At 38.5% G+C, this 26,991-nt stretch overlaps 1 protein-coding gene and 1 pseudogene across 2 annotated transcripts in view; one reads left to right on the top strand and one right to left on the bottom strand.

Moving 5' to 3' along the window:
- Positions 1–9,151: 9,151 nt before the first annotated feature.
- Positions 9,152–11,455, top strand: LOC100688708 (annotated as a pseudogene).
- An 8,990-nt stretch (positions 11,456–20,445) lies between these two features.
- ARHGAP29 (Rho GTPase activating protein 29) overlaps positions 20,446–26,991 on the bottom strand; it is a 66,038-nt gene continuing 59,492 nt past the window's right edge. For both annotated transcript variants that reach the window (XM_038541297.1, XM_038541298.1), the window contains 3 exons: positions 25,350–25,680; positions 25,148–25,256; positions 20,446–22,869 (listed from right to left, as the gene is read on the bottom strand). In XM_038541297.1, coding sequence (XP_038397225.1) covers positions 21,980–22,869; positions 25,148–25,256; positions 25,350–25,680 — 1,330 coding nt within the window. In that variant the 3' untranslated portion in view covers positions 20,446–21,979. The remainder of the gene's footprint in view (positions 22,870–25,147; positions 25,257–25,349; positions 25,681–26,991) is intronic.

The following is a 26,991-nucleotide window of genomic DNA, read 5'->3' as shown; positions in this document are numbered from 1 at the left end:
ATGTGTGGGAAATATCAGAAAGGGAGACAGAACGTAAGACTGCTAACTCTGGGAAACGAACTAGGGGTGGTGGAAGGGGAGGAGGGTGGGGGGTGGGGGTGAATGGGTGACGGGCACTGGGGGTTATTCTGTATGTTGGTAAATTGAACACCAATAAAAAATAAATTAAAAACAAACAAACAAACAAAAACAACAACAACAACAACAACAACAAAAAAGAATTACTGGTAAAGCCTTTTCAGAATATTGCAGAATGGGCCCACCGCACATCTATTGAATCGGAACCTTCAGGGCAACATCCACGTTTGAATGCACAGAGCGCCCCGGGTGCATTTAATGCAGAGCCAGGGCTCAAGACAATGGTGCTAAAAATTCTACCTTTGGAGAATTTTTAATCTACAATAGATGATACTGATATAAATATATCTGGCGGGGGACATGTATTAAGAACATGTTATAGACAAAACATAATAGTGGACAGATACCATCAAATCCAACAGAGAAACAAATGCGTAGATGGAAGGATAAATGCAAAAATTGGCAGAGTTAGGGAAAGTACAGACATATTTCTGGGCAGATTCTATTGCATCTGGTTGATGGGAAGAGCAACAGACCCTGCTGTTGGTTTTTTTGGAACTTCAAATTAAAAGCTTATAATAAAACACTGGTTCTAGTTTAAAAGGCAATGCTTTAACTTGTTCAAAGTTCTTATCTATTGGAAATTATATAAAAATCACACAGGGATGCCTGGTGGCTCAATGGATCTGACTTCGGCTTAGGTCATGATCTTGGGGTCCTAGGATCAAATCCCACATCAGGCTCCCCACAGGGAGCCTGCTTCTGCCTCTCCCTATGTCTCTGCCTCACTCTCTGTCTCTCATGAATAAATAAATAAAATATTTAAAATAAAAAAAATCACACAAAGGAAGTTTCTAGAGTATGTACAATTTGTATTAAGGGACACCTGGGTGGCTCAGTGGTTGAGATCTGCCTTTGGTTCAGGTCGTGATCCCGGGGTGTTGGGATCGAGTTCCACATCAGGTTCCCCACAGGGAGCCTGCTTCTCACTCTGCCCGTGTCTCTGCCTCTCTCTGTGTGTCTCTTGTGAATAAATAAAATTTTAAAACATAATTTTTGTGGCCTTTAATTTTTATTGTAAGGTAGAGCTACAAATAACTGAGTTCTACACAAGAATAAGTATGTTGTCCAGGAAAAAACAAAAGACTAAAACAAATATGCTGTGAACATGGATAAACACATATTACATCCATGTTTAAATGAAATCCAGGCAGTCGTATAGCAAGTGAAGAGAAATCAAAGCCTTGCAGCCTGGCTAGCGAGAGGTTCTCTGAAGGGCATCATGCGGAATGCATTTCTCTTGGCAGTTGCTCTAGTGGACTCAATTCAATTCTAAGCAGATTTCTTTAATCCTTAGCTCTAACTGGGTCAGCGTCATCTGATTTTAAGTATTATTACAGGAGACATATGCACAATAATTACTGAAATAGCTACACAACTTTGCCTGGAAAGTTTCTTCGAAAATGCTCAAAAGACCCAATTCACATAAGTGGACAAGTCTCCGGTGGGACCACCACTATTCCAAGGTTAGGAACAGAGGTGGCTGTCAGATGATAAACATGCCAAAAGTTCCATTCAGGTTGTTTTGTTTTGTTTTTTATTCAGCTGCTTAGGAAAAATGTTTAATTAGCTTACCTTATTCTCTGTATTGGTTCAGGAAGATTCTGTTGGGTGAGTTGAGGACCTGGATTTGAAGAGAATTTTCAGAGTTGGGAGGATAAACCTTTTGTTTTCAAATCAGCAAATCTAAACAAAACAATCCACTGTGTGGCTACCCCTTACCAGAGACAATTATCAGTAGGTGGGTCAGTGACACTATTTCAAGACAGTTAGGTGCTACTCGTTAACTTAGGGTCCTTTCCCTATACTTGATCGTCTTACTGGATTCACTTATTCTTTGTACTTTGTTGGTGATTCTCTTTGAAGTTTTAGATTTACAGTCATCTTTCATCTACAAATAGTGATCGTTTTATCTCATCCTTGCTGTATTTTTTACCTCTTTCTCTTGCTTAATTGTATTAGCCAATATTTCTAGTACAATGTTCCATGGTAAATAGTAATAGTGACAGGTATTCATTCTCATTATGTTTATATCGGGATACCTTTGGCGGTGTTTGTCCATTAAGTACAATGCAGACATTTAGGTTGCCACCCCACTCCATCCCCAAATACAATTATGTGAATGGATTTTATATTACAGGCCCATCTAAACCTTCCTGAAATAAACTCCAGTGTTCACAAACCTAAGAGGCAGTCTACCGGCCGGGTGTAAGGAAGCCATAGTACCATTTTTCAAGTGGATGAGCTAAGGAAGAGAGGGTCTTATTCTGTCTGCCTTTGAGGTCTCTAGATTGAAAATTCATTACAGGAAACACTCTTTATCCATCTTGGTATCTCTAAATTTTCTTTTTCTTTTCTTTTCTTTTTTTTTAAAATTTTCATTATCCAAATGTGCACTATAAGGAATCTCTTTAAAGCCCCTCCCACTTGTAATAGAGTCTTCAAGTCCTGAAGTCAGCTTACCTCAAACTCCCCAACCATGCAGGTACTGGCTTTCACGCCCCTGTGTGGTCCACTAGCCACGAGGACTGCTGGTAGTCAGCGGCCTTTATGCTCAGCCCTAGGGCCTCTTCCATCACACAGATCTCCCTGCCCACTTGTAAGAAGTTGCCTTCCAGCTAGTGAGCCGCACAATGGAAAAAGCAGCATCTCTTCTTGTTCATTGGCCTTCAGAAGCTGGCAAGTGTCAACAGGCTGAAGATCACAAATAGGAGGGGATGCTAGGGACCCCAAAGTCAGGACTTCCCTAGTTGTCTCAGATTATAGAGTTGGGAATGGACAGGGAGACCAGGCAAGAAGGAAGGAATGACGGCAAGGAATGATTCTCCCATTTACTTTTGCCAGTGAGAGGAAGCAAAGTTGTCAATTTACTGGGTAATTCCATTATATTCTCTGGCGTGGTTGTATTAACAGGTTAAAAGACTTGAAGGTATATGAAAGAACAAAAATACTCACACCTATTATTTAATAGTGAGATTAAGAGCCCCAACTTTGTAATCTGACAATTCTATGTGTGAGTCCCGACATGTCAATTATTGGTTGTGTGATCTTGGGCAAGTGTCTTAACTAAGCCTTAGTTTCCTCTTTTGTAAAACAGGGCTAGCACACCAACCCATTTCTTATGCATATATGGATAAAATGAGAGAATGTATAGAGCACATAATGGAGGCTCAGTACACATTAGCTACTGTGATTTTTCTATTTAGATTTAAGTAATATGACATATTTTTCACACAGTGAGGACTAAAATAAAAACTCCAGAGCAGAGGGTGGGCTATTCATCTCCCTTTAGTTCTTAATGCCATTTAGAACTGTAATATGAAATTCATTTCATCTCACAGCCAAAGGAAGGGTGATTTGAAATGATGAAAACCAACTATATGGCTCATGGACTTGAAAAAACCTAAGAGACCATGATTTCAGAGGAGCTGCAACTCCTTGGAATAGGTTGCAAAAGTTATATATCTATATATAATTAATATACATGTGTATGGCTATAACAAGGTCATAAAAATATTTACTACAGATAAATATGATATGAAAGGACGAATGTGGACATTTAGGCTGTCTTGGTTATCTTATAGACACATTAGTCAAAAGCCAGAAGAGACAATACCTGAAGGTAAAAACGACACTTTCAGGAATAGCAACTGAAATACTCAACTCACAGTCTGACTCATTCATCACATTCAGGGGTCAGCAAACTGTTTTCTGTAAAGGGACAGATAGGAAATATTTTAGGCTATGGGGTCTCTGTCCTAACTACTCAACTCTGACATTGCAGCCACAGACACTATGTAACTGAATGGCATGACTGTGTTCTAATAAAGTTATATTTACAAAAGCAGGTGGCAGACCAGATGTGGTCTGTGGGCCATAGCTTGCTGCCCTGCTGTAAACCATATATCATATCTAACTAACATGACTTTCTCAACTATTCAGAAGCAAGCTTAAATTAATCCGATCTCTGTACTAGTTAACAATTTGTGTGCTGTTCACATATGAAGATAGATAATTATATATACTATATACAATTGATATAAAAAGTTCTAAATGTTTTATATAATTGTGAACAAGCTTAACACTGTATTGTATTTGTTTTTATGCCCATATTTCAGTTGTTGACAGCTTTTGTCCCTTGACAATAAAAAAAAATACAGTTAATCTGGTCTTTGAATTGTGAGGTTCAAAGAAGTCACACTATTCAGAATAAGATTTGATGGCTTGAAAATATTAGGAGTTCATTCCTCTCCCAATATTTTTGCTTTGTCATATGTGGAGTTTGGTTTTTTTAATCTGTAATCCAGTTCTGAACTTTTTTCAGCATTATGTAAAATATTTAAGTTGTGAGCAATGAATTTGATTGGAAATTTAAAATTTACATATGTCAAAGACCAAGTGCCAAAAGACAAACTACTAACATATTTAAAATCCAACTAATGATAATAACTAAACCACATGATTCAGAAACAGACTTAGGTCCATCTTCTTTATTCAATCTAGATGACTGACATTGGTAAGTATTATAATTCTGGTATAAAAATATATAAATACAGTTGCTAGCTATTACAGAAAATATTTGAAAGTGAAGCTGTCAACTGTCATTTGGAGGATAGAAGCTTATGTTCAACAGGGAACAATTGTTAAAAAAAAATCCTGTCATCTCTTTTTACAAGTACATAATTTATATTGGGGATTTGTTTCTAAACCACTGTAGTCAGAAACATTATTTATATAAATATGCACTTAGTTATACTCTAGAATGTAAAACTGCTTCTTGCTGATTATACTTATCAATTTGACAGCTGTACTGTATTGAAAATGGATTAAAAGAGAGCAGATTAAAATAGATTAAAAGATTGCTCAGTGGTGAGTCTGCTTCTTCCTCTCCTCCTCACTCATGCTCTCTCTCACTCTCTATGTAGCTGTCTTTCTATCAAATAAATAAAATCTTTAAAAAAGAGAGAGAGAATTTTATGGCAGCAAAATAATCAATGGAATTAAAAAGATTTTAAATCAGCATGTTGTATTTATAAGTTTCAAAACAAAAAATGTAATGATGTCACTCAAGAGGCATATAGAATGTCATTGCATGTTTTGACTGCAATGTTCTCAGTGCTCTGAAAGCAATTCAAGAATTTGAAGTTGAGCAAGATTAGATGTTTACTGATTTTTTTTTTTTTACAGAACATCTTGGTCCAAGGCCAGAAAACTGTTGTTTTCTTTTCTTTTTTTTAAGATTTTATTTATTTATTCATGAGAGAGAGAGAGAGAGGCAGAGACACAGGCAGAGGGAGAAGGAGGCTCCATGCAGGGAGCCCGATGTGGGACTCGATCCCGGGTCTTCGGGACCACTCCCTGGGACAAAGGCAGGCACTAAACCACTGAGCCACCCAGGGATCCTCACCACCCAGGGATCCCCTGTTTTCTGAAAAAAAGGAATGAATGTCAATTAATTTTTTACAAACCCAACTTGAAGGGCATTTAATTAATAGCCACATTTGACAGAGTTCAGAGGTGTATAACCTCAAAAATCAACTGAGAGCTCACTAAAGCTTGTTGTGAGGTAGAGGCAAAGTACTATAGAATAGTTCCTGACCTAATAAATTCTCAATTTATTTTAGCTATTCATTATAGTCAACATTTATTGTAGTGTACACTATATTATGCGAGAGCGGAACTATGACAGCCTTAAAAGTCAGACTGGCCTGAGTTCACATTGTGATAAAATGAAATTACTTACGCTCCCTTGGATGGTTTCACTGTGGGCAAAATGGTGATATTCCAGATTCTTTAGAAGAACACTTGCAAAACTGGTCTTAATTTACATTTCTGGTTTCTGCCATTTTTTTTTTTTTCATTAAAAAGGCCTTGCGAGAAGTACTCTATCTACAGGCAGAAGTACAGGACTAATTAGATTTGAGAAGAAGTTGATCAGGAGTTTTTCAGACATTTTTCATCTTGAGGGAGGAATGATGTTTTGAATTCCTGATCTGCAAGCACGTATATAATGTCATAAAGAAAAGAAAAAGTATATAATGTCATAAGGAAAAGAAAAAAAAGAAAAAAAAGAAAAGAAAAGAAAAGAAAAGAAAAGAGAAGAAAAGAAAAAAGTTTCCCCTAAATATTAAAATCAAAATTGGGTAGCCCTGGACAAAGAAAAAACCCCGAGTTGACAGATGGAGTCACTCTCAGAACAATGGAGAAACTATATAATTTTTTTTTTATAATTTTAAAAACAAGTTATTCTCAGTCTAAGGAATTAGTGAATACTCTTTTGTGCTTTAGTTAAAAACTGTTACCTATGCAACAGAAATACCTATCCCTAAAACTGTATTAAAAGATTAAAAGTACACTTTGAATGAAATGGTAAAGTTATAATATGAGTGAATATAAAATAATATAAACAACTACAAAACACACTAATTTTTGTTTTGGTTCTTTTTAAAAAACACATTTAGTTTTTTTTAAAAAAACCTATTTCTGTGAAATTACTTTTATGAAAATTTCAGCAAGTATTTCCATAAGATAAATTCACAGGAGTGAAATTGTTGAGTCAAAGAGCTGTCATGATTTCAATAGGCAGATATTGATAAATGAACCTCAGAAAAGCTACACCAGTTTACACACCAACCAAATGCAGGTATGCCCTCAGTCCCAAAGCTTTTGCCAACTCAGTCCACCTGCTATTTTCAGTTACGTTCAACCCACAGTGAGAACATATCCTATTAAATGCCTTAGATGCCTTCTTATCTGATCAACCAATAAACGTGCTGTAACGTTCATCCTGTCCAATCCAGGATGAATGGTTCTGTTTTCAGTAAAGAACACCATTCTCCCCACGGATTGTCGACTCCCGGGCTTCCTTTCTTCTCTTTCCTCTCAAACTAGAATCCTGAGCTCCTTCAAATCTTGTCCCTTTGTGCAGTGTCTCCCCTAAAAAAATCTCGTTCCTGGAAAATGCTAGCCCTCTGCTCAGGCTCCCCTCTCCTGCTGGAAAACATCCAACACGCCTGTGCCTGGCCCCGTCCTGGCTTGGAACTTGAGCTGCCCTGAGCACAGCATGCAGTCCTCCCTGTTGCCGGGTCCCTGTCCCACAGCTTTGGGCAGAGGTCTGCAGACAGGAGGCCATCAGCACCACCTGTCAGTCTTCATTTTCTCTGACCTTCTTCCTCACCTGACCCCATGGGCCTTTCTCCCCTGGGCTTCCAGGGCGATGCTCTCTGGGTTAGCTTTCCCGGGTCCTTCCCCGCACATGTGGACCACTCTATGGAACTGACTGGTTGTGGTCGGGCGACAGCCCCCAACCAAAGCACATCCCTAAGGTTCCAAGGGTCACACTCCTAGTGGAATGGGTAAGAGTGCAGAGTCGGAAGCCTGATCGCTGGGTGTAGCTCAGTTCTACCACTTTTGCGCTGGGTGAGGCAATGTCACTGTGCATCTGTCAAAAAACATCCCAGCTGTTTCTGGATGATGTGTGGCCTAAATGGTCTAACCATGGAAAGTGCTCACAATTATCTGGTGTATAACAGGCTCTCAAAAAATGACATTTCTCTTTCCATCGTGTGAAACTACATCAATAAAACATCTGACTGGAAACCAGGAAGAGGATTCTCACTAGGCATCAAATCTGCTGACCCTTGATCTTGGATTTGCTGGTCACAAAGGATAAATAAATATCTGTTTTCTAAGAAAAAAAAATTACTATACATGATTGGAAGGCACAAATAATAGGACAGTGAAATAAGCACAGATATAGGAAGCAGTGGGGTTCAAATGTTGACTGAACAATTTACTAGGGGCATGATATGGGGCATATTATGATTCGGATCTTGGCCTGCTGGATTGTGTGCTTAATGAAGCTAATTCCATCTTTTTCATATCACAGAGTTGTTATATGAACTAAAATAAACAGAATTAAGTGCCTAATGCAATGCCCAGGATAAAGCAAGTAGAAATTTGCTGTTTTTTTGTCATCCTTTCTAGCCTCTGTGATTATTGATACTATCAGTAGATAATAAGCAGATCAAACTTAACATATAGGGTTCTACTTTCAAATATATATTAGAATTTAGCTCTACTACTGTACTACTGTATAAAACTGCGGTTGACAGTGGAGACATTTCCATCCTATCTATGAATTTCTGCAACTAAAAAAAAATTATCATACAGAGAAGAAGAGTGAATAACATGGTACATTTTAAAGAAATAGAAAAATATATATGTGTGGGCATAATGAGCTAGATAGACCACGGCCAAAAACATTTAGGGGAGAAAAAAACCCTATAAATTTCAGAAGTCTAGTTTGACCCATTTTGAGCAGTTAGACCAATGTACTTAACTATGGAACCAGAAGGTCTTAAGAATTTTCACTTTACACAACACATATGTGAGTTGGCGTTGATTCATGGCACAATTTCCAGTCTGTTATTTTCGTGCTGTGCCAGTACATATTAGATAAATTAGTATTACTGGCCATTCTAATACTTGTAACAATTGATTAATAGACTGTCAACCCATATTTGTCCACACCATTGGGCTGTAGTTAAGTAATTATGATGCCTTTTGTATACATTTAACAAACTGGCTATTGTTCAAATTATCTGCTTTTTGGAAAAATACAAGTCATACTATTTTAGTTTCAAGATAAACATTTGCTTCTATTCTCAAACTTTGTATACGGGAAAATTCCTCTATCATTCCTGGGGGGGCAGGGAAATGGTATTTAATTAGATTTCGCTTTTCCAAATGTAAAAATAGAACTCCCTGAGGGCCAGCCGGCTTCTGATGGTATTAGGTTGTAAGCTCCACAAGGACAGGAAGTATTTTTTAACTTCTGTTTTGTCTGTATTATCTGGCATAGAGGAATGGCACATGGTAAATTGTTGAATTGAGTTACAAAGAAGTGTATACAATGGAACCTAAAGCTGTCTAAAATAGACAAAAACCACCTTCCCTCCAGAAGTGTGGACATTTCTACCTGGGTGTGGTTCAAGAACTCAAGCATGGGAGGATGGTGTACATTTCTTGCTTTGTCATTCCAATTCTGCTCTTGATCTAAGAAATATTCCTGGAGTGGTACTTGCGGCCTCTGATCTCCCCCTTTGTTAGTCGTATGTGGCCTAGAAAAGCTCTTCGAAAATCCCATGATAAAAACAAAGGCAAAGTAGACTATGGGGGTGCAGATATAAATGGATGACCGACAAAAGGACCAACAGAAAATCTCTGGTAAGAGACTCAAGCGAGGGGCACCTGGGTGGCTCAGTGGTTGAGCGTCTGCCTTTGGCTCAGGGCATGATTCCAGGGTCCTGGGATCAAGTCCTGCATCAGGGTCCCCACAGGGAGCCTGATTCTCCCTCTGCCTGTGTCTCTGCCTCTCTCTGTGTCTCTCATAAATAAATAAAATCTTAAAAAAAAAAAAACTCAAGTGATTGTTCAAAAGGGTCTCACTGTTCTAAAAATGGACCTGATAACATGAAGCACCTTGGTTGTAATGGTCTCTGACCTTTTTTCTGAGACCAGAGTTTAGGGTAGATAGCTATGTACCTGGTACTAATCAGGAAGTACATGATATTTATATCTAAAATGTGTTTAGTTATATTTAATGATCTCATTCCTGAGTTCCTTTTTCGTTAAAGTAGCTTTCATTTCTATTATTGCAGTTATGAATTTAAAAAAAAGGTTTATGCCGGTAGACGCTGCTATTAAATCAGTACCCCCAAATCCTTGGGCCTCTAGCTTTTGTTCAGACTCTGAATTTGGGCAGAGTACAATGTTACTGTGAAGCAGTGCAGTGAAACTGCAGTGAAAGGAAAGTGGGTTTTGGGGAGATGATAAGCCTTGAGACATAAAGATTTAATTACTGTCCAATACAATGTAGAAGCTTACTTATGAGAGTAGTAATTACTGTTTATTGCTCTGAGGAAAATAAAAAGACAAGGGCAAGAGGAAACTCCTTTGAAAAGTGGAATACCTTTTACAGAGATACCTGATGTACATTATAAAATTCTAAAAATAAAGTAAAATATACAAAAATCTATGAAGACAGCAACAGCAACATCACATTCACGTTACCAGGAAGATGGGAGAACGGGAACCAGGAATAAAGATCTCTGGCAGGGAGCTGAGCGCACAGGACACAAGCTCTGTCAGCAAAGGACGCTGGGTGGGCATCAGAGAGGCCAGACTAGGGAATGAGGTTTATTGGTTCCCTGCTGGTAGTACAAGCAGGGCCAAACCTATCTAGGTGGAAGATTCCACTTACCTCAAGGCCTTAATGAGCTGAGGCTGAGACTTAGAAAAGGTTTTCACAGATGATTTATTTTTTAAAAAACATTTTACTTATTCATTCATGAGAGACACACAGAGAGAGGCAGAGACACAGACAGAGGGAAAAGCACACTCCCTGTGGGAAACCTGATGTGGGACCTCGGGATCATGACCTGAGCCAAAGGCAGATGATCAACCACTGAGCTCCCAGGCATCCCTTTACAGATGATTTAAAATGACATCTTTCTGGGATCCCTGGGTGGCTGAGCGGTTTAGCACCTGCCTTTGGCCCAGGGCGTGATCCTGGAGACCCCGGATTGAGTCCCACACCGGGCTCCCCGCATGGAGCCTGCTTCTCCCTCTGCCAGGGTCTCTGCCTCTCTCTGTGTGTGCGTCTCTCATGACATAAATAAAATCTCTAAAAAAAGTAATAAAATGACATCTTTCCTCAGAAAAGATTCCTCTTCAAAATATGCTGAAGAGGCAGGTGGTCATCTAGTTTTTGCTTTGGACGTGTTCTCAGTGACTGAGAAATCATGGGGTCTCATGTTCCATTTAGAACTATTCTGACTGTAAAATGGCTTCCTTGTATTTCTGAGCAGCAACCTGGCTGCCTAGGAATCCCAGCCTTTGGTCACACTTCTCCCTGAAGGAGCAGATGAGCACTGTCACTTTGATCCCTCCCCAGTCCAGTATGTGAGGATGACTGTCAGGTCTCCAAGTTTCCTCGTTCCCAGTCCAGGCCTCCCCAGATCTTCTAGTGCATCCCAAGTGTTCCACCCCCACTGCCAACAGGTGTTATGTCTGAAATGTTTTAAAACTATACATTTAATTATTACATACCGTACTTCTGGTATTATCTGGGCAGTGATGACTTCGATGGCTAACATTGGGGAAACCCTGAACAGCTCTGTGCACATTATTTAGCCTTTTCAGATAATAGCTTACCCTAAAAAAGATTATAGGCTTTAAAAAATTCCCTTTGAAATTAAATTTAGCTTAAACAAAGGGAAGTAGTGAGGAAAGAAAGGACTTATTCAACGAGTAACCAAAAGAATTAGCAACTAACACAACCCACACAACTCCTCAGGCTAGATTTTTGTCTCTATCACATGAAGTCTTTGCAGAATCCTAAATAATTTAGGGTTTTACTCTAGAATGGGTCTGAATTTCTGGTGATAGCTAGAGCCATTTTGTTTTTTACGAAGCTAATTATAAATATTCAGTTAAATATTTAGGCCCACGATTCCAGAGATAAAATCCAGAAGAATTTCCCAACCTTGTCCCCACTCACCCTCACTCAGCTTCAGTCTCAGCCCACGTTGATAATCTATCAATTGTGATAGTTAATTTAAAAAAAGACCTCAAACAGCACTAGGTTTACAATAGAACTCAAAGCAGTTGCTGACAATCAGCCTATAAACCCAGTGCTGCATATTAAGATTTTTCTAAGTTTAAATTCAAGGGATGGATGGATTGATTCATGAGAAAAAGAGAACAGGGGTGGGGGGAAAGCAGAGGGAAAATCCTAAGCAGGCTACAGCCCAGTGTGGAGCCCCACATGGGGCTCGATCTCACAACTCTGATATTATGACCTGAGCTGAAATTAAGAGTCGGACACTCAACCAACCGAGTCACCCATGCATCCCTCAAATTTTTTCCAATTTGCATCTGTTGAGATAACTATATTTTTATCCTTTTATAAAAATTAACATGGCAAATTACATTGATTTCTCAAATGTCAAACCATATTTGCATAAATGGAGAATTAACCTCACTTTGTAGTGATGCATTATCTTTTGTATATATTGAAAATCCCCTTCCTATATATTGTGATGTTCTTGTCAGGTTTTTGGTATCAAGGTTAGGGTGGACTTAGCAGTATTTTATTTTTTAATTTACTGGAAGCATTTGTATAAAATTGAGGTAATTTCTTCCTTAACTGTTTGAAAGAATTTACTGGAAAGTTCTATATTTTCTTTGTGGAAGGGCTTTTAGCAATTGATTCAATTTCTACTCACAGAAGAAACTCTTCAGATTTTCCATTTATTTTGTCAGTTTAATTTTTTGAGGAATTTGTCCTTATTCAAATTTTCGAATTGATGTTAAGTGTTTATCATCACATCTTTTCACTATTTGTAGAGTCTCCAATGATACTATATTTTTCATTCCTGGTGTTACTTTTTTTATTGCTGTCTTACTGGGGGTAAGTCAATTTTCTTAAACTTTTCAGAGAACCAGCATTTAGCTTTATTGTTTTTCTTTAGCTTCATTTTCTATTTCACTGATTTCTAAACTTCATTGTTTCCTTCTTCCTACATTGTTTTACTCTTCTTGCTTCTCGAAATGAAGTGTAAATGATTTCAACCTTTCAACTCCTATAGTAAATGTAGTCAGGGCTGTACATTTCTCTTTGAGCATTGCGTCAGCCCATTTCTAATATGGCACATCTTCAATATATCAGTCACCTTAAAATGTTTTCCAATGCCTATTTCTTCTTCAACCATGGATTGTTTAGAAGTGTGCTCCGTTTAATTTGAAGGCATTTGAGGATTTTTCTAGTGATCTGTTACTGATTTCTAGCATGATTTCTCTGAAGTCAGTGCATATTTTGAATTATTTCCATCCTCTGAACTGTTTTGGGGCCTTCTTTATGGTCTGCTTATTGTCAGTTTTGGTAAATTTTAAATACGGGCTCACGTGAAATATGAATTGTCATTGTTGATGGTATTCATATCAGCTAGGTCAAATTTGTTAACTGTTTGCCACAGATCCATATTTTTACTACTTTCGTCTGTTCAGAGGTATGTTAAAGCAACCCTCAAGGACTGGTGATTGTCCTTTTCCCTTTTGTCTAGTTTTACCTCATACATTTGAGACAATGTTATCATAATTGTGAAATCTTCTTTGTAAAGTGACTTGCCATCTCAGAATACCCTTCATCTTCAGTAATGCTTCCTGACTTTGGTTGGTTTCACCTGACATTAGTCTAGCTATGCCAGTTTTTTCATTAGCAGTTGCCTGTTTTATCTTTTGCCATCCTTTTACTTTCTGTGCACCTGTACTTCGGATGTGCCTCTTGCAGATCAGGTGTACATGGGCTTTGTTCGCTTTCCCAGTCGGACGTTAGCTTATTACTTGAAGTAGTTGACCCATTTTCATTTAATGTAGTCACTGACTTAGGTGATTTGGTATCTACCATCCTACTACTTGTTTTCTATTTGACCCATTGTTTCATTTACCTCTTTTAATTCTATCCTATCTTCTTTTGGATTACCCAACTATTTCATTTTGTTCTCCTTTTACTCTTTTTGATATTACAACACATATCTGGGTTACATTTAATACAAATTATTGTATTTACCCCCTCCTTGATAATACTAGAACTTTGTAATTCCGTATTTTTCACCTTTTCCACTATTGTTATCATGTATTCTAATGCTACATAAATTTTTTCTTTTTAAGATTTTACTAGAGAGAGAGAGAGAGAGAGAGCACACAAATGGGGGCGGGGGGAGCAGAGGGAGAAGCAGACTCCCTGCCGAGAGGGAGCTCTTGGGATGTGACCTGAGCCAAAGCAGCCACTTAACCAACCAAGCCAGCCAGGTGCCCCTCTGCATAAATTTTAAACTTCACATTACTAGTATTGTTTTGTGACAATCAATATTCATTTATATTCACTTTTTGTAAAGGTCTTCATTCTTTCCATTTGTTTCTATTTGAGATCTCTTTCCTTCTGACTAAAGACCTCTCTACAGAAGTTTGATTAATGCAGTCCTACTAGTAACTGATTCTTTTTTTGTCAAAACTACCTCCATTTTTTATTTATATTTATAGAGGGTATTTTTACTCTACATAGAACTTTGGGTTGACTTCCCCCCCCACTGCCGGAACTTTAAAGAGGTCTTTAATGATGTCTCTAATGAGGAAATGTTTCCTTGCTTACATTGGTAACAGTGGCAAAATGAAAATAGTAGAATTGCTTAATGCAGTGATTTTAGGATTTGCAGCACCCAGAAACATCTCCTTCACTTTAAATTCAAGATCATAGAATTATGATCAGAGCTTGAAGACTTTACAGACCATCTAGCCCAACTTTCTCCCTTAATAATAACAATCCTTGTAGGAGGCTAGTTTCTGCTTTAAACACTTTCCCAGTTTGAGGAATTCACCGAATCACAAGATCATGCATTCCATTTATAAACAGTTTTAATCATAAATGGTTTCCTTAGAGAGTACTGAAACAAAATCTGCTTGTTTTACTCTCAGTCATGGGACCTCATTCTGCCTAACAGAGCAAGTAAAATGTTTTTAATTTCAACCCTTTGTTTTCACTTCTATCTGAAAAGAACTATTATATCCCTGGCTTCCAGGTGAAGCATCACTTTCTCTACCCTGCCAACTCCACCCTCAGCCTTCACCAACTCCACATCACAATGGGTCACTAATCCCTGTCAATTATGTGCCTAAAAATAAATCAGAATTAGGTCAGCGGCTTGATTTAGGGCCTATTTCTCACCTGGATTGCTGACTCTCCCTGATTACCAAGCTGGGAGATCTCGTGCAAACCATAGTCTATATATGCTTAAATTCCTCAATAGTTCTCCATTACAGCACCGTTTTCCAAGCTATTCTTTTGGAATTGAGTGTGTGCGTGTGTGGAGGGGTGGGGGGTGGGGGGTGTAGAATTGTTTATTCCATCAACTGCTCTATTATGCTCTCATTATCAGCAAAGTTTAAACTACAAAACTCACTGCAACCCAGAAAAACCTTAGCAATGTTAGATGCAATGGTTTTAATGAAATGAATAAAGTTTAATGCACACATACACTGACCTTAGAGTTGGAATATAACTCAGAACTTCAGTATCCTAGCAACTAGTAAGAAAAACTATAGCCTGAAAATATATTATTTATCACAGCCTCTGGCCTAAAAAATGAAAATAAAATAATTTAGAAATGACAGAACTTATAATAAAAATACCTGGGTTCAAGTCTTAGCACCCTTTCTTATTAGCTCTGTAACATATAGTAAGTCATTTAATCTCTTTGAAGTCTATTTGCTTATCTGAAAAAGGCAGTTAGGAATACTCACCTTGGCAATTTATTGCAGGAATACTTTATAGTAGTTAAAAAAAAAAGGAAAAATATGTTTGCAGCTACATTTACATGGATTAATCTTAAAAAGATGATGAATGTAAGAAGCAAGCCACAAAGGAATCAAGGATGCCACTTGTAAAAGGTTAAAGAAACAGTCAAAATTAAATAATACAGACAGCAAATTTTTTAAGAGCCAGGAAATGATGAATATACAATTCAAGAGAGCGGTGCCTGAGGGGCTCATTCAGTAAAGCACGAGACTTCAGCCCAGGTCATGATCTTGGGGACCAGGGATTAAGCCCTCCCTTGGGCTCCTTGCTCAGCTAGGAGTCTGCTTGTCCCTCTGCCCCTTTCCCTGCTTGTGCTTGCTAATAAATAAATAAAATACTTGAAAAGAAAACCTTAAAAGAAAAAAAAAGAATTCAAGACAGAGATTACACCAGGGTGTGTGTGTGTTGGAGAAGGGGGAGAGGCAGTCATGTGATTAGAGAGGTGTGCTCTGGTGGCTCCTTAACATTCTGTGATGGGTTAGGGGTTAACGAGAGTTCATTTTATAGTCATCCTTTAAATAATACACATATATTTAAACACTTCTCCATTTATGATCCTATTTATTTTAGATTTTATCAGAGAGAAAGCATGAACAGGGGGAGCAGGAGAGAGGGAGAAGCAGGCTCGATCCCAAGACCCTGAGATCGTGACCTGAGCCAAAGGTACTTTACCGACTGAGCCATCCCAGGGCCCCTATGATCCAATTTAAAACAAAAAATCATTTAAAACTGCCAGTGAATCTGAGTTAAACATGTATCTGCACTCGTAGGTAGAGGTTCACTGCTCTGTGCTGTACTGGATCACAGCGCAGTCTGATTTCACTGGCAACTCAATAGATGAACTCTTAGAACTTTGAAGAAAATAGCTGGATGCAGAGAAGTTTTTCATTCATTGGAAGTGGATCTCAAAAAAGCAAATTTCTGGTGTAAAGTGAAATGAGATACAGATCATTAATTTAGCAGGGAGCAATTACAATACACCAGGCTCTGTGCCTCTAATGTAAATATCTTACCATACTTGACCCACGTCCTGAGTTTTATCCCAGGGCCACATTCACTTACTGGTCAGCACTCCCTAGACAATGAAAAGGCTCCCTGGTCTATTCACATTTGTAACTCAAAAACATGGACAAAACAATCTCGTCCACTCTGTTCTCTGAGAAGTATGTTAGGGTAATTAAACTGATTGTAAAGACATTAAAAAAACATGTAATATGATTTAGTTATTACAGGAAGCTAATGTCTAAAAATTACTTGTATTAGAGCTGAGACAAAAAAGAGACATTAAAATAATTTACAAGTTTAATAAATATATTCATCTATGTTTAAACATTTCTGACAAATATGTATTACCATTCATTTGCAAACTTTTCCTAGTGAATTTAATAAACAAATATTTAATAGTTGCTCATTATCAAAAGATCATGAATGTCCCTTCCCTCCTTTCTGGTTGGGTTGGAGGATTCAGTCAGATGACCAGGGCCCAGGATCGAATGGTGGGGTCAGGACTGACATCACTAGGGTCAAAGTTCAGCTGGCCTGGTCCTTGTTGTGGTTGAGGCTAGGGTTTCAACTGGCATATTAGGGAGTAGTGTTGTCAGCGCAGTGCAGTGGTGGACTTATTTGACATATTTGGAGCTAGGTGGGCCAATGCAGCTGCTGGCATTATCAGGAAGTTGGAATATAGAGAGAGTAAGCAAATAATATATTTAGAGTTATGGGAGCCAGATTTCTCACTATGAGAGAAAGGAATTACAAATATGTAAAGGGAAATACTGAATTAAACCCTGAAGTATTAAATTATGATTGAAAGTATCAATATGAACCCAAAGTTTCCAACACATATGTATATACAGAAATACATATAGCTGTATGTATGTGTGTGTACACACATGTATTTTTTAAAGATTTTATTTATTTATGCATGAGAGACATAGAGGCAGAGATACTGGCAGAGGGAGAAGCAGGGTCCTTGCAGGGAGCCCGACGCGGGACTTGATCCTGGGTCTCCGAGATCACACCCTGGGTCGAAGGCGGCGCCAAACCGCTGAGCCACCAGGCTGCCCACATATATATTTTTTTAAAGATTTTATTTGAGAGAGAGAGGTAGGGATCAGAGAGCAAGCTTGAACAAGAGGGAGGGGCAGAGGGAGAAGCAGACTCCCCACAGAGCAGTGAGCCTGATGTGGGGGTTGATCCCAGGACCCTGGGATCATGACCTGAGCTAAAGACAGATGCTTAACCATCTGAGCCACCCAGGTGTCCCCAGACATGTATTTCTTTGATCTGCCCACCAATAAGGCTTTATTCAATGACTTATTCAAGTCAATCAATGACTTTTCAGTAGCAATGAGCACTTCTCATGTTGGTTTCCATATACTATTTTCCATTTAAAGGAGCTAAGGATCCTTGGGAAAAGTACAAGGTAAGTTTGGGATACCTTATGCCAAAAAATAAGGAAGAGCTCAAAATATCAAAAGGACATAGAAGCAAGCTTGAATAGAGACTCCCATAGACCAAATGTGGGAAAAGTTCAGTATCAAAATATATGACAGACATATTTTACAACTTACTGAATATAATAGGAATCCATTAGTCCACACTGACATAAATGAATCAACAAATGAATGAAGGGACTGCTCTTCTTCACAGAGTATCAACCAAAGCATTAGCAATGATGAACTCACCATTTGCAACCAGAATAGTGATAACTGATTCAGGTAACAGGTGTCAATGGACTCAAAGTTAAATGGTAACAATTTGATGAGAAATACAACATTTATATAGTCTCAAAGACTCTCCTCACAAAGTTTTTATTAATTTTAAAATAGTGAAAACTGATACTATCCTAACCAAGTGATCAATGTTAACATCACCAAGAATGGGACAATGTGACATTGTGTACCTCTAGGTATGATACAGTGAGAATAGAACATCATTCCTGACAAAAATATATATCCTGAATCTAATCACAAGGAACTCTAATCATTTTATTTAATCATTAGATAAACCCTGAGGGACATGCTACAAGTACCTGCCCTACAGTCTTATAAAAATCAAGGTCATGAAAGAAAAGACTGAAAAAGTGTTCCAGATCAAAGAAGACAACTTTTGATCTTGCATAGCGATGCTGGAGCAGAGAAAAGTACTGGGGCAATCAGCAAATCTGAATGCTCTCTGTGGATTAGATGTCCCACGTCAATGCTAATCTCCTGATTTTTATCGTCACACTGTGATGACTGTGGTTATGTAGGAGTGGTTCTTTTAAGGAAATATCATTAAAGTATTTTTAGGGGTAACAGGGAATCATGTCTGCAATTTACTTTCAAATGGTTCAAAACTGGTTCAATATTGGATAAGACTACACTAAATTGAAAAAAAAAAGGAAGGTAAATGAAGAGCTTTACAATATTGAGCCTTCCAATCCATACTTTTCATAGAACATTCATTTTTTTCTAAAATCTCCTTAAATACTTCTTGATATAGTCTAAAATTGCCTAATATTGATAGTCTAATATTGAGATCTTTCTAAAAACTTTTATTTTTTTATCAGTTGATGATATATAGGAATACAACTTTTGCATATTGTGAATGTGGCAACTTTCCTAAGCTCCAGATATTACTGAATTGTCTACATATATAATCACATCATCACATCAAAACAATTTCCTGCCTCTAGGAAAGAAAAACCCAGAGAATTATATTGACAATAACTTGCCATAAAAATATACATGGTTGCCATTTAAAGAGATTTTTATAGTTGTACAAATACTGTAAGTAATAATACAAGGTTAGCTGGGCAAAATGTAACTATAGTATCATCTTTAAATTAAATCACCCAAGGAAGGGAGGTATGACTTCATTAGCTTCTGAAATCTCTGGACAAGTCCTTCACAGGGATCGTCTCTTCTTCATCTCTATATCAAAAGAAATGCATTGCCTGAAGTGCACTAAAAGTAATTCTAAATATTCATAGATTAAGTCCTCAGCATGTCAAACAAGCCTATCAAAGAAAGTCATGATCAACTCTTCACAAATGACTTCTTGCTAACTTGAACAAGATGCTTCCCACAAACCTTTCTGGCAGCTCTAGGAGTGCTCCCCACTACTGCCCTTTCCCTTAACTCATATTCTTTCCATGTGTCATAAAACAATTTCCTAGGAAGAATTGCCACCATGTTACTAAGTAGATAGAGCAGGGCACAGTGTATGCCATGGGTACTCCAGAAATAGCAACATCTGCTCAGGAGTTACTTGATCAATGCCCCCTGGGAACTAGAAAGCACCTACAGACTGATGGATTAAGCTGGATGGGATGCCAGAGAGCCCTAAAGACAGAAAGGACCAAGTGGAATTCTCATTTGTGAAGTTTAACAGTGAGGGGAAACAGAGAGCCAACTGATCATATGATAGATTCGACTCAGTTTTCTCAATACATTAAAAGAAAACTGAAGGAGTTTAAAAGTACATTTTCAAAGTTTCAGTATGGGATGATGACAAAGTTCTGGTCATGGTTGCAGAACAATTTGAGAGTGTACTTTAATGCTACTGGACACCTAAGAATGGTTAAAATGGTAAATTTTATGTTACACATATTTTGCCACAATAAGATATTTAAAGGTGTATTTTCTATTGTTAATTACCTGATATTACCTAGTAATAACACAGGCATTAAGAATACTACTCATCAAAATCCAAAAGCCCTGTGTTTGAGACTTGACTCCAACTATTAAACCTGTGGAAGCAAACCACATCATAACTAAGCCTTGGTTTCCTTATCTGTAACACAGGAATAGTAAAATACTTACCTACGTATTACAGGCTGCTGTGAACTGAACTTGAAATGAAATCATTTATGTAGGAATTTAGCAGAGTTCATGGCACCAAGAGAGGGTTCAAGAAATGTTGGCTCTTATTTTCCTTTTAGGGTTTCATAGTAATACAATCCTTTTATATTCAGTACAATAAAGACTTAAAGCTCTAGCACAAAGGAGTTACTCTTTTCTCCCCAGTCCTAATGTCATATACAGCTATATAGCAACTTCCCACAAAATGCATTCCATGTTATAGTCAAGGGATGTATGAGCCCAAGTGTTACCACTAGCCAGTCTCAAAGTCTCATACTCTAAGAGGCAATAATCTCAGAGAAGCCACAAGAACTTGAAATAATTTAACAGGTTATTATATATATAATATATATTTTTATCAAGTATAACATGGTCATATAAAAGTATTTACTACAAATAGAATTCACACATAGAAAAAGAGGCTATTTTAATTTTTCTGTCCCTTTTATATCCTATTTTAGGCAAAATGATGGAACCCAGAAAATCACAGAACTGCACTAGTTCTAAAAACTGGGACTTTTATAAATGAAATATATCCATCCAATCATCTACATCTTCTCTCAAATTCCAAACAATGATGCTTATCGAACTATACCCTTAGAATCAACTTAAATAAATCTTTGCATGATTTGGATGAAACATACATTGTCAATGGTTAAAAATCCAGGTAGAAAAAGTACATAAAATTACTTAAAAGTGAAAACATTTCATACCAAAGGAGTGGTTTAAAAAAAAAACCCCAGATAATATGAAGAGGAAATGCACTTGAATCTTAAAACATTTTTGGATCATTATATAAAATACCCAAAGGTTCAGAACTGTTGAACAACAGTAGTTTATGTAGAACAAAGCCAAGCGGTGAAAAAAAATATTGAATGTGTCATAAAACCATCTAGAGCCAAATACGACATAAACTATGTAATTTAGAAAAGTTTAAGTGCACTTTCTTTGTACAAGTCTTAACGGACTACCACATAGAAAATATGGCAATTAATTAAAATGAAATTAAATAGAGACTTGCAAGCCTTTTGGTCATTATGTAAGTATTAAAACTGCCAACTGAAAAACAAAAGGTTACATATATACCATAAAAATGGTGAAAGACGCACTGTAAAATTGTGTGAATAAAACAATCAATCATACCAGACAAAGATCTTTCAGGCACTTGCATTCAGAAATAGTCCTTTTATAAATAAGCAATGTAGTTTCACTTCAAAAAATAAAGCTGATTTTCCCCAACTGCACCTATTAGTTGAGAACTATATCATATATTAGGGATGCATTTAAATGGACCACTTTATGGGAAAAATCAACTAAACTTTAAAAAACATAAGTCCACCTATTTATTCACAACTTTAAAAATACAGGGAATTCCAGTGAGGCACAGATGGGGCCCTAGCAAAACACTCTACCATTCAATATAACCAACACAGTAGAACATGATACGACGACAAAAAGCAAAACCCATGATGTGGCAATACTATACAGAAGGGGCCCTGTCAGAAGTTTCTTTCACGAAACAAACACAACACCATGAAACAAAGCAACAACGAAGAAAAGCTGGATTCTGACAACCCTACACAAACTGTGGGATTTCATCTTCAAGGTCTTCAAACTGTTGCATTCGTTTTAGCCTTGGTCTCTGACACGCCGGAGGCACGTCGGGCAAGTCCCGCTGCTCAGCGTGCTCTTTCGGCTTCCCGGTGGGCTGCGTGGAGGCAGCGGGCGCAGTTTCAGAGTCAGAACCTGTTTTTAGCAGGTGTCCCTGGGGGGCGGGGGCTGGGCCAGGGGGTGGTGCTGGGGAGGGCGCTGTGGGCTTCTCCTCATCCCCTCGCACACCACCCGCGGGAGCACGCGGTTTGTAAAATGTTGTCCAGTGCTGGGGCTGCAGTGTTCTAGGTGCTCTGACAGGAGCGGGAGGGCAGGAGTCAGAGGACCGTCTCTCGGACACCTGTCTCGCTGCCCTGGCTGGTTCTGAGTATGGCTTACTGGGCTGCGGGACACTGGCTGGGTGGTCCCCACCAATCCTGATGCTCGTGGTTCCTCCTCTTTCCTGGAGTGCGTTGGACCCAGTTACTACGGTCTTTGCACTGAGGCCGTTTTGTTCAAACTGTTTCTCCCGCGGTTTTTGTAGAGTTTGCTGGTCAAAGCCATCCAATTTAGAATAGACAATAGTAGGAGTATCTTTCCTATTAACTCCTTCAAAGGCAAGATTCCTGCAAAACTTGTCTGAATTTACATTTCCCATATTTCTGACATTTCTCTCATTTGGAGGGCTTGCGAGAAGTAGTAGTCTATCTACAGGCAAACTTGCAGGCCTAACCTTGGTCCTTGGAACGTGCCTCTCAACACTGTTTGTTTCCCTATCTGATTTCAGAGTAAGTAGCTTAGAAGTTTTATAGACATCTTCCATCTTTTGTGATACTGATTCAGGTTCTTGGTCTGCAAGCAAACCCACTTTGTTGTCTAAAAAAGGAAAAGATTTATTTAAAAATCCAACTTCATAGCATGTGGCTAACAAGAGTCTTATATATTCTTCCAAGTTATTCTCAGTAATCTATGCAGAGAAGTTAAATGCTCATAAAGTACTAAAGGTGCACTTGAAATAAAAATGTTAGAATTTTATATTTATTTAAATCAATATAATAAACAGCTACAAAATCCACTGCAGGTTGGTAAGAAAAAATTTGCTGAAATAACTTTTCCAAAAAAAATGTGCTGCGTGTAAACAAGTATTTGTGAGGTGAAAGAAGTGTCACAATTTCAGTAGGTATTGGTAAATCAACCTCAGAAAAGCTACACCAATTTACACACCAACCAAATGCAGGTATGCCCTCAGTCCCAAGGCTCTTGCCAACTCAGTCCACCTGCTATTTTCAGTTACGTTCAACCCACAGCGAGAACATATCCTATTAAATGCCTTAGAGGCCTTCTTATCTGATCAACTAATAAACATGCTGTAACATTCATCCTGTCCAATCCAGGATGAATGGTTCTGTTTTCAGTAAAGAATACCATTCTCCCCATGGATTGTCGACTCCCAGGCTTCCTTTCTTCTCTTTCCTCTCAAGCCTGGACCCATGGTCCAGGCTTTCTGAAGCTAGAACCCTGAGCTCCTTCAAACCTTGTCCCTTTGTGCAGTGTCTCCCCTAAAAAAATCTCGTTTCTGGAAAATGCTAGCCCTCTGCTCAGGCTCCCCTCTCCTGCTGGAAAACATCCAACATGTGTGTGCCTCGGCCCCATCCTGGTTTGGAACTTGAGCTGCCCTGAGCACAGCATGCAGTCCTTCTCCCTGTTGCCGGGTCCCTGTCCCACAGCTTTGGGCAGAGGTCTGCAGACAGGAGGCCATCAGCACCACCTGTCAGTCTTCATTTCCTCTGACCTTCTTCCTCACCTGACCCCATGGGCCTCTCTTCCCTGGGCTTCCAGGGCGATGCCCTCTGGGTTAGCTTTCCTGGGTCCTTCCCCGCACGTGTGGACCACTCTATGGAACTGACTGGTTGTGGTCGGGCGACAGCCCCCAACCAAAGCACATCCCTAAGGTTCCAAGGGTCACACTCCTAGTGGAATGGGTAAGAGTGCAGAGTCGGAAGCCTGATCGCTGGGTGTAGCTCAGTTCTACCACTTTTGCACTGGGTGAGGCAATGTCACTGTGCATCTGTCAAAAAACATCCCAGCTGTTTCTGGATGATGTGTGGCCTAAATGGTCTAACCATGGAAAGTGCTCACAGTTATCTGGTATATAACAGGCTCTCAAAAAAATGACACTTATTATAATTACTCTTCTCAATTGGGAGCCTTACCTAGATCATGAGATAGTGAAATGAGCACAACTATAACTTCAAATACTGACTGAACAATGTCAACAATGGCGTTTGACATTATTTAACTGCTGTCAAGAGTATTCAGCTATGAGTCGAATGGGGCTGATACTACTGACTTTATAGCACAGAACTCTTATGAAGATCAAATCAGATAAATGAAAACAAACAAACAAACAAACAAACAAACACAGTGCTTAGCAATGAGCAAGTAGATGGTTACATGAATGCTAGCTCCCTTACTTTTTAGATCCTGTCAGGTTATGACCACTGATACAGGACTACACATCAATCTTAATATATATCATGACATTTTTAAAAATTGGAATTTAGCTCTAATGATATGTAGCATTAGTAACAAATGGAAACCTTTTTGCCAACATGACAGCTACTAATCCTTTCAACTAAAATTATCATACAGTGAATAAAATGCAGTCAAGAAGCTAAAACAGACGTATTTGTGCTTAATGTGTGAAAGGTGACAGGTAAAAAGCATCTGAAAAAAAGTGTTAGGAGTTATAGGAGTCTAAATTTTTTTAATTTTAGGAGCCTAGTTGACTTGTTATGAACAGTTAGGTCAATACAATGATTCATAGTAACAGATTGTATGATAATTCATACTGCTGAAAACATTTTTGCCTTGACTTTAATTGATGGCAAAAATGAAAAAGAGTTTTTTTCAGAAAGACAACAAAAATATCTATGAATTCCAAGGTGTCTTATTATAAGAAAAAGTATTGTAAAGAATGACATTCATAAATGTAAGGCACAGTAAACAGCAATTTTTTAATGGCCAGTAAAGATTCATTTACTAAAGAAGCTTCTCTCTCTGGTTTCTCTCAACTTCACTCATTTTAACTTTTAGGTAAGGTTTACCGGCACAGTTTTAAGTCAGCAAACATGTATTTTACATGGCCACTTACCAATGAGACATGTATCACATTTTTCTAATATATTTTGCTTTCGTTCCGATTCCTCAAATGATGTAGCTGGCTCAAAAATTTTGGTTTCACTATCTACAGTATGCATATCCTGTTGATAGAGGAGAATTTTTAAGTTTGAAGAAGTAAAACACCTCAATTTGAAGATTTTTAGCTAACAAACATTACAAAGGTCAAAACTCACTTCTTTTGCAGAGAAAAATAGTGACTTTGTAGGATGTTCTGGGTCTCTTTCTTCTGGTGATAATAGGGGCTTTGGAAGACACCCTTGATCAACGTGAGGTGCCACACCACCTGTACTACACACGACTACATCTTGTGGCTGCAGGGACCCATCGAAGATCTTCTGTGAGTAAGTGATGAGGAACTCTACCAACCGTGCTTGGTTTGAGTATTCAGCAAGAGAGGAGATGGTGACAGGAGCTGTTGTGGGCCTCGGCCTAATGAGACTTGGTCCAAATATCACCCCCAAGTTTTTGGAGTTCATTTTGTTTTCTTCTGCGTGATCTACAACTCTGGAAAGTAGAAAACATAAAGCCATATGAGATTTGCCTATTAGATTTCCTTGGTGGTAGTTTACTACGGGTTGGGAAGGGTGGAGGAAAAATGGGTTGTAGAAGTCTAGAGAAAGGATATATTTGTTTGATTAGATACTGACCACATAATGAACTGGGTTTCACAGTATTAGGATACAATTTAAGTAAATAGAAGGAACTACTAAAGTTTTATCAGCAGAAAAACAAAAGCAAAAAACAAGGAGCTGCTCCTATCTTAGTACATATAGCACATCCTTCCAGGTACTTATGCTGGAAACGGAAACATCATTGTCGATTTCTCTCTCATTGCCACAGCTAGTCTTCAAGTCAAGCTGATTCTGCCTCCTAAAGATCTTTCTGCTGGATTGCCACTCCCAATGCTCTGGCCTTATTTCAAGCTCTCCGCCCCTTTTATTTCTATGACTATCTAAGAAGTTCTGAATTGCAGTAAAGGAGCCCCTCCAACCCATTCTCCATATTGCTGCCAGAAAGATGTAACAAGCAAATCTAAACATGTTAAATTCCTGGCTCAAAATTCTTTAGTGGGTACAGAAGGAAGACAGTCAACTCCTCTGGCAGGTATGTATGACCTTCCTTATCAAACTTCTGCTGAGCTCACTTCAAGCTACTGCTTGCTATGTCCTAGCCTAACCAAACTACCTATACTTCCCCAAAGCAAAATTATCTCATGTCTCTGTGTCTGTTACCCTCTACCTGGAATGCTCTTTTGGACATTGTCACTAAGCCACCAGCTAGTTCTTCAAATCTGGCTCAGGCTACCTTCCCTGATTCATGATCTCTCCAACCCCTCATCTTCCTCTGCATGTCAGGCTGGCTCTGGTAGAAGAGGAATGATGCTGCACTGCACTTGTCTGCAGGTCCACCCTCAAGCTGACAAGCACCATGGGTGACCGAAACCTTACATTTGCATCCTTATTTCCCCAGCCAGAGCATGGCACAGAAGAGGCATCTGAGGGGAAGATGTTAGCTGCGAGAATATAATATTCAAGGTCTCTTTTTCCCTAACACATATTAGAAATACAACATTCATTTTAAAATATGACAATATCAATGTAGTTAATACTACTGAACTATACACTTAAAAGTGGTTAAATGGGAGTGTCTGGGAGGTGCAGTTGGTTAAGTATCCAACTCTTGGTTTTGGCTCTGTCATGATCTCAGGGTTGTGGGACTAAACTCCTTATCGGGCCCCACGCTCAGCACGGAGTCTGCTTGGGAATTCTCTCTCCTTCTGCTCCTCCCCCCACCCACTCTTTAAAAATCTTTAAA

The sequence above is a fragment of the Canis lupus genome, chromosome 6 (genome assembly GCF_011100685.1).
Source record: "Canis lupus familiaris isolate Mischka breed German Shepherd chromosome 6, alternate assembly UU_Cfam_GSD_1.0, whole genome shotgun sequence".
NCBI classification, from domain to species: Eukaryota; Metazoa; Chordata; class Mammalia; order Carnivora; family Canidae; genus Canis; species Canis lupus.
The sequence above is the reverse complement of the archived record's forward strand: the minus strand, read 5'-3'. Positions and strand labels throughout refer to the sequence as shown.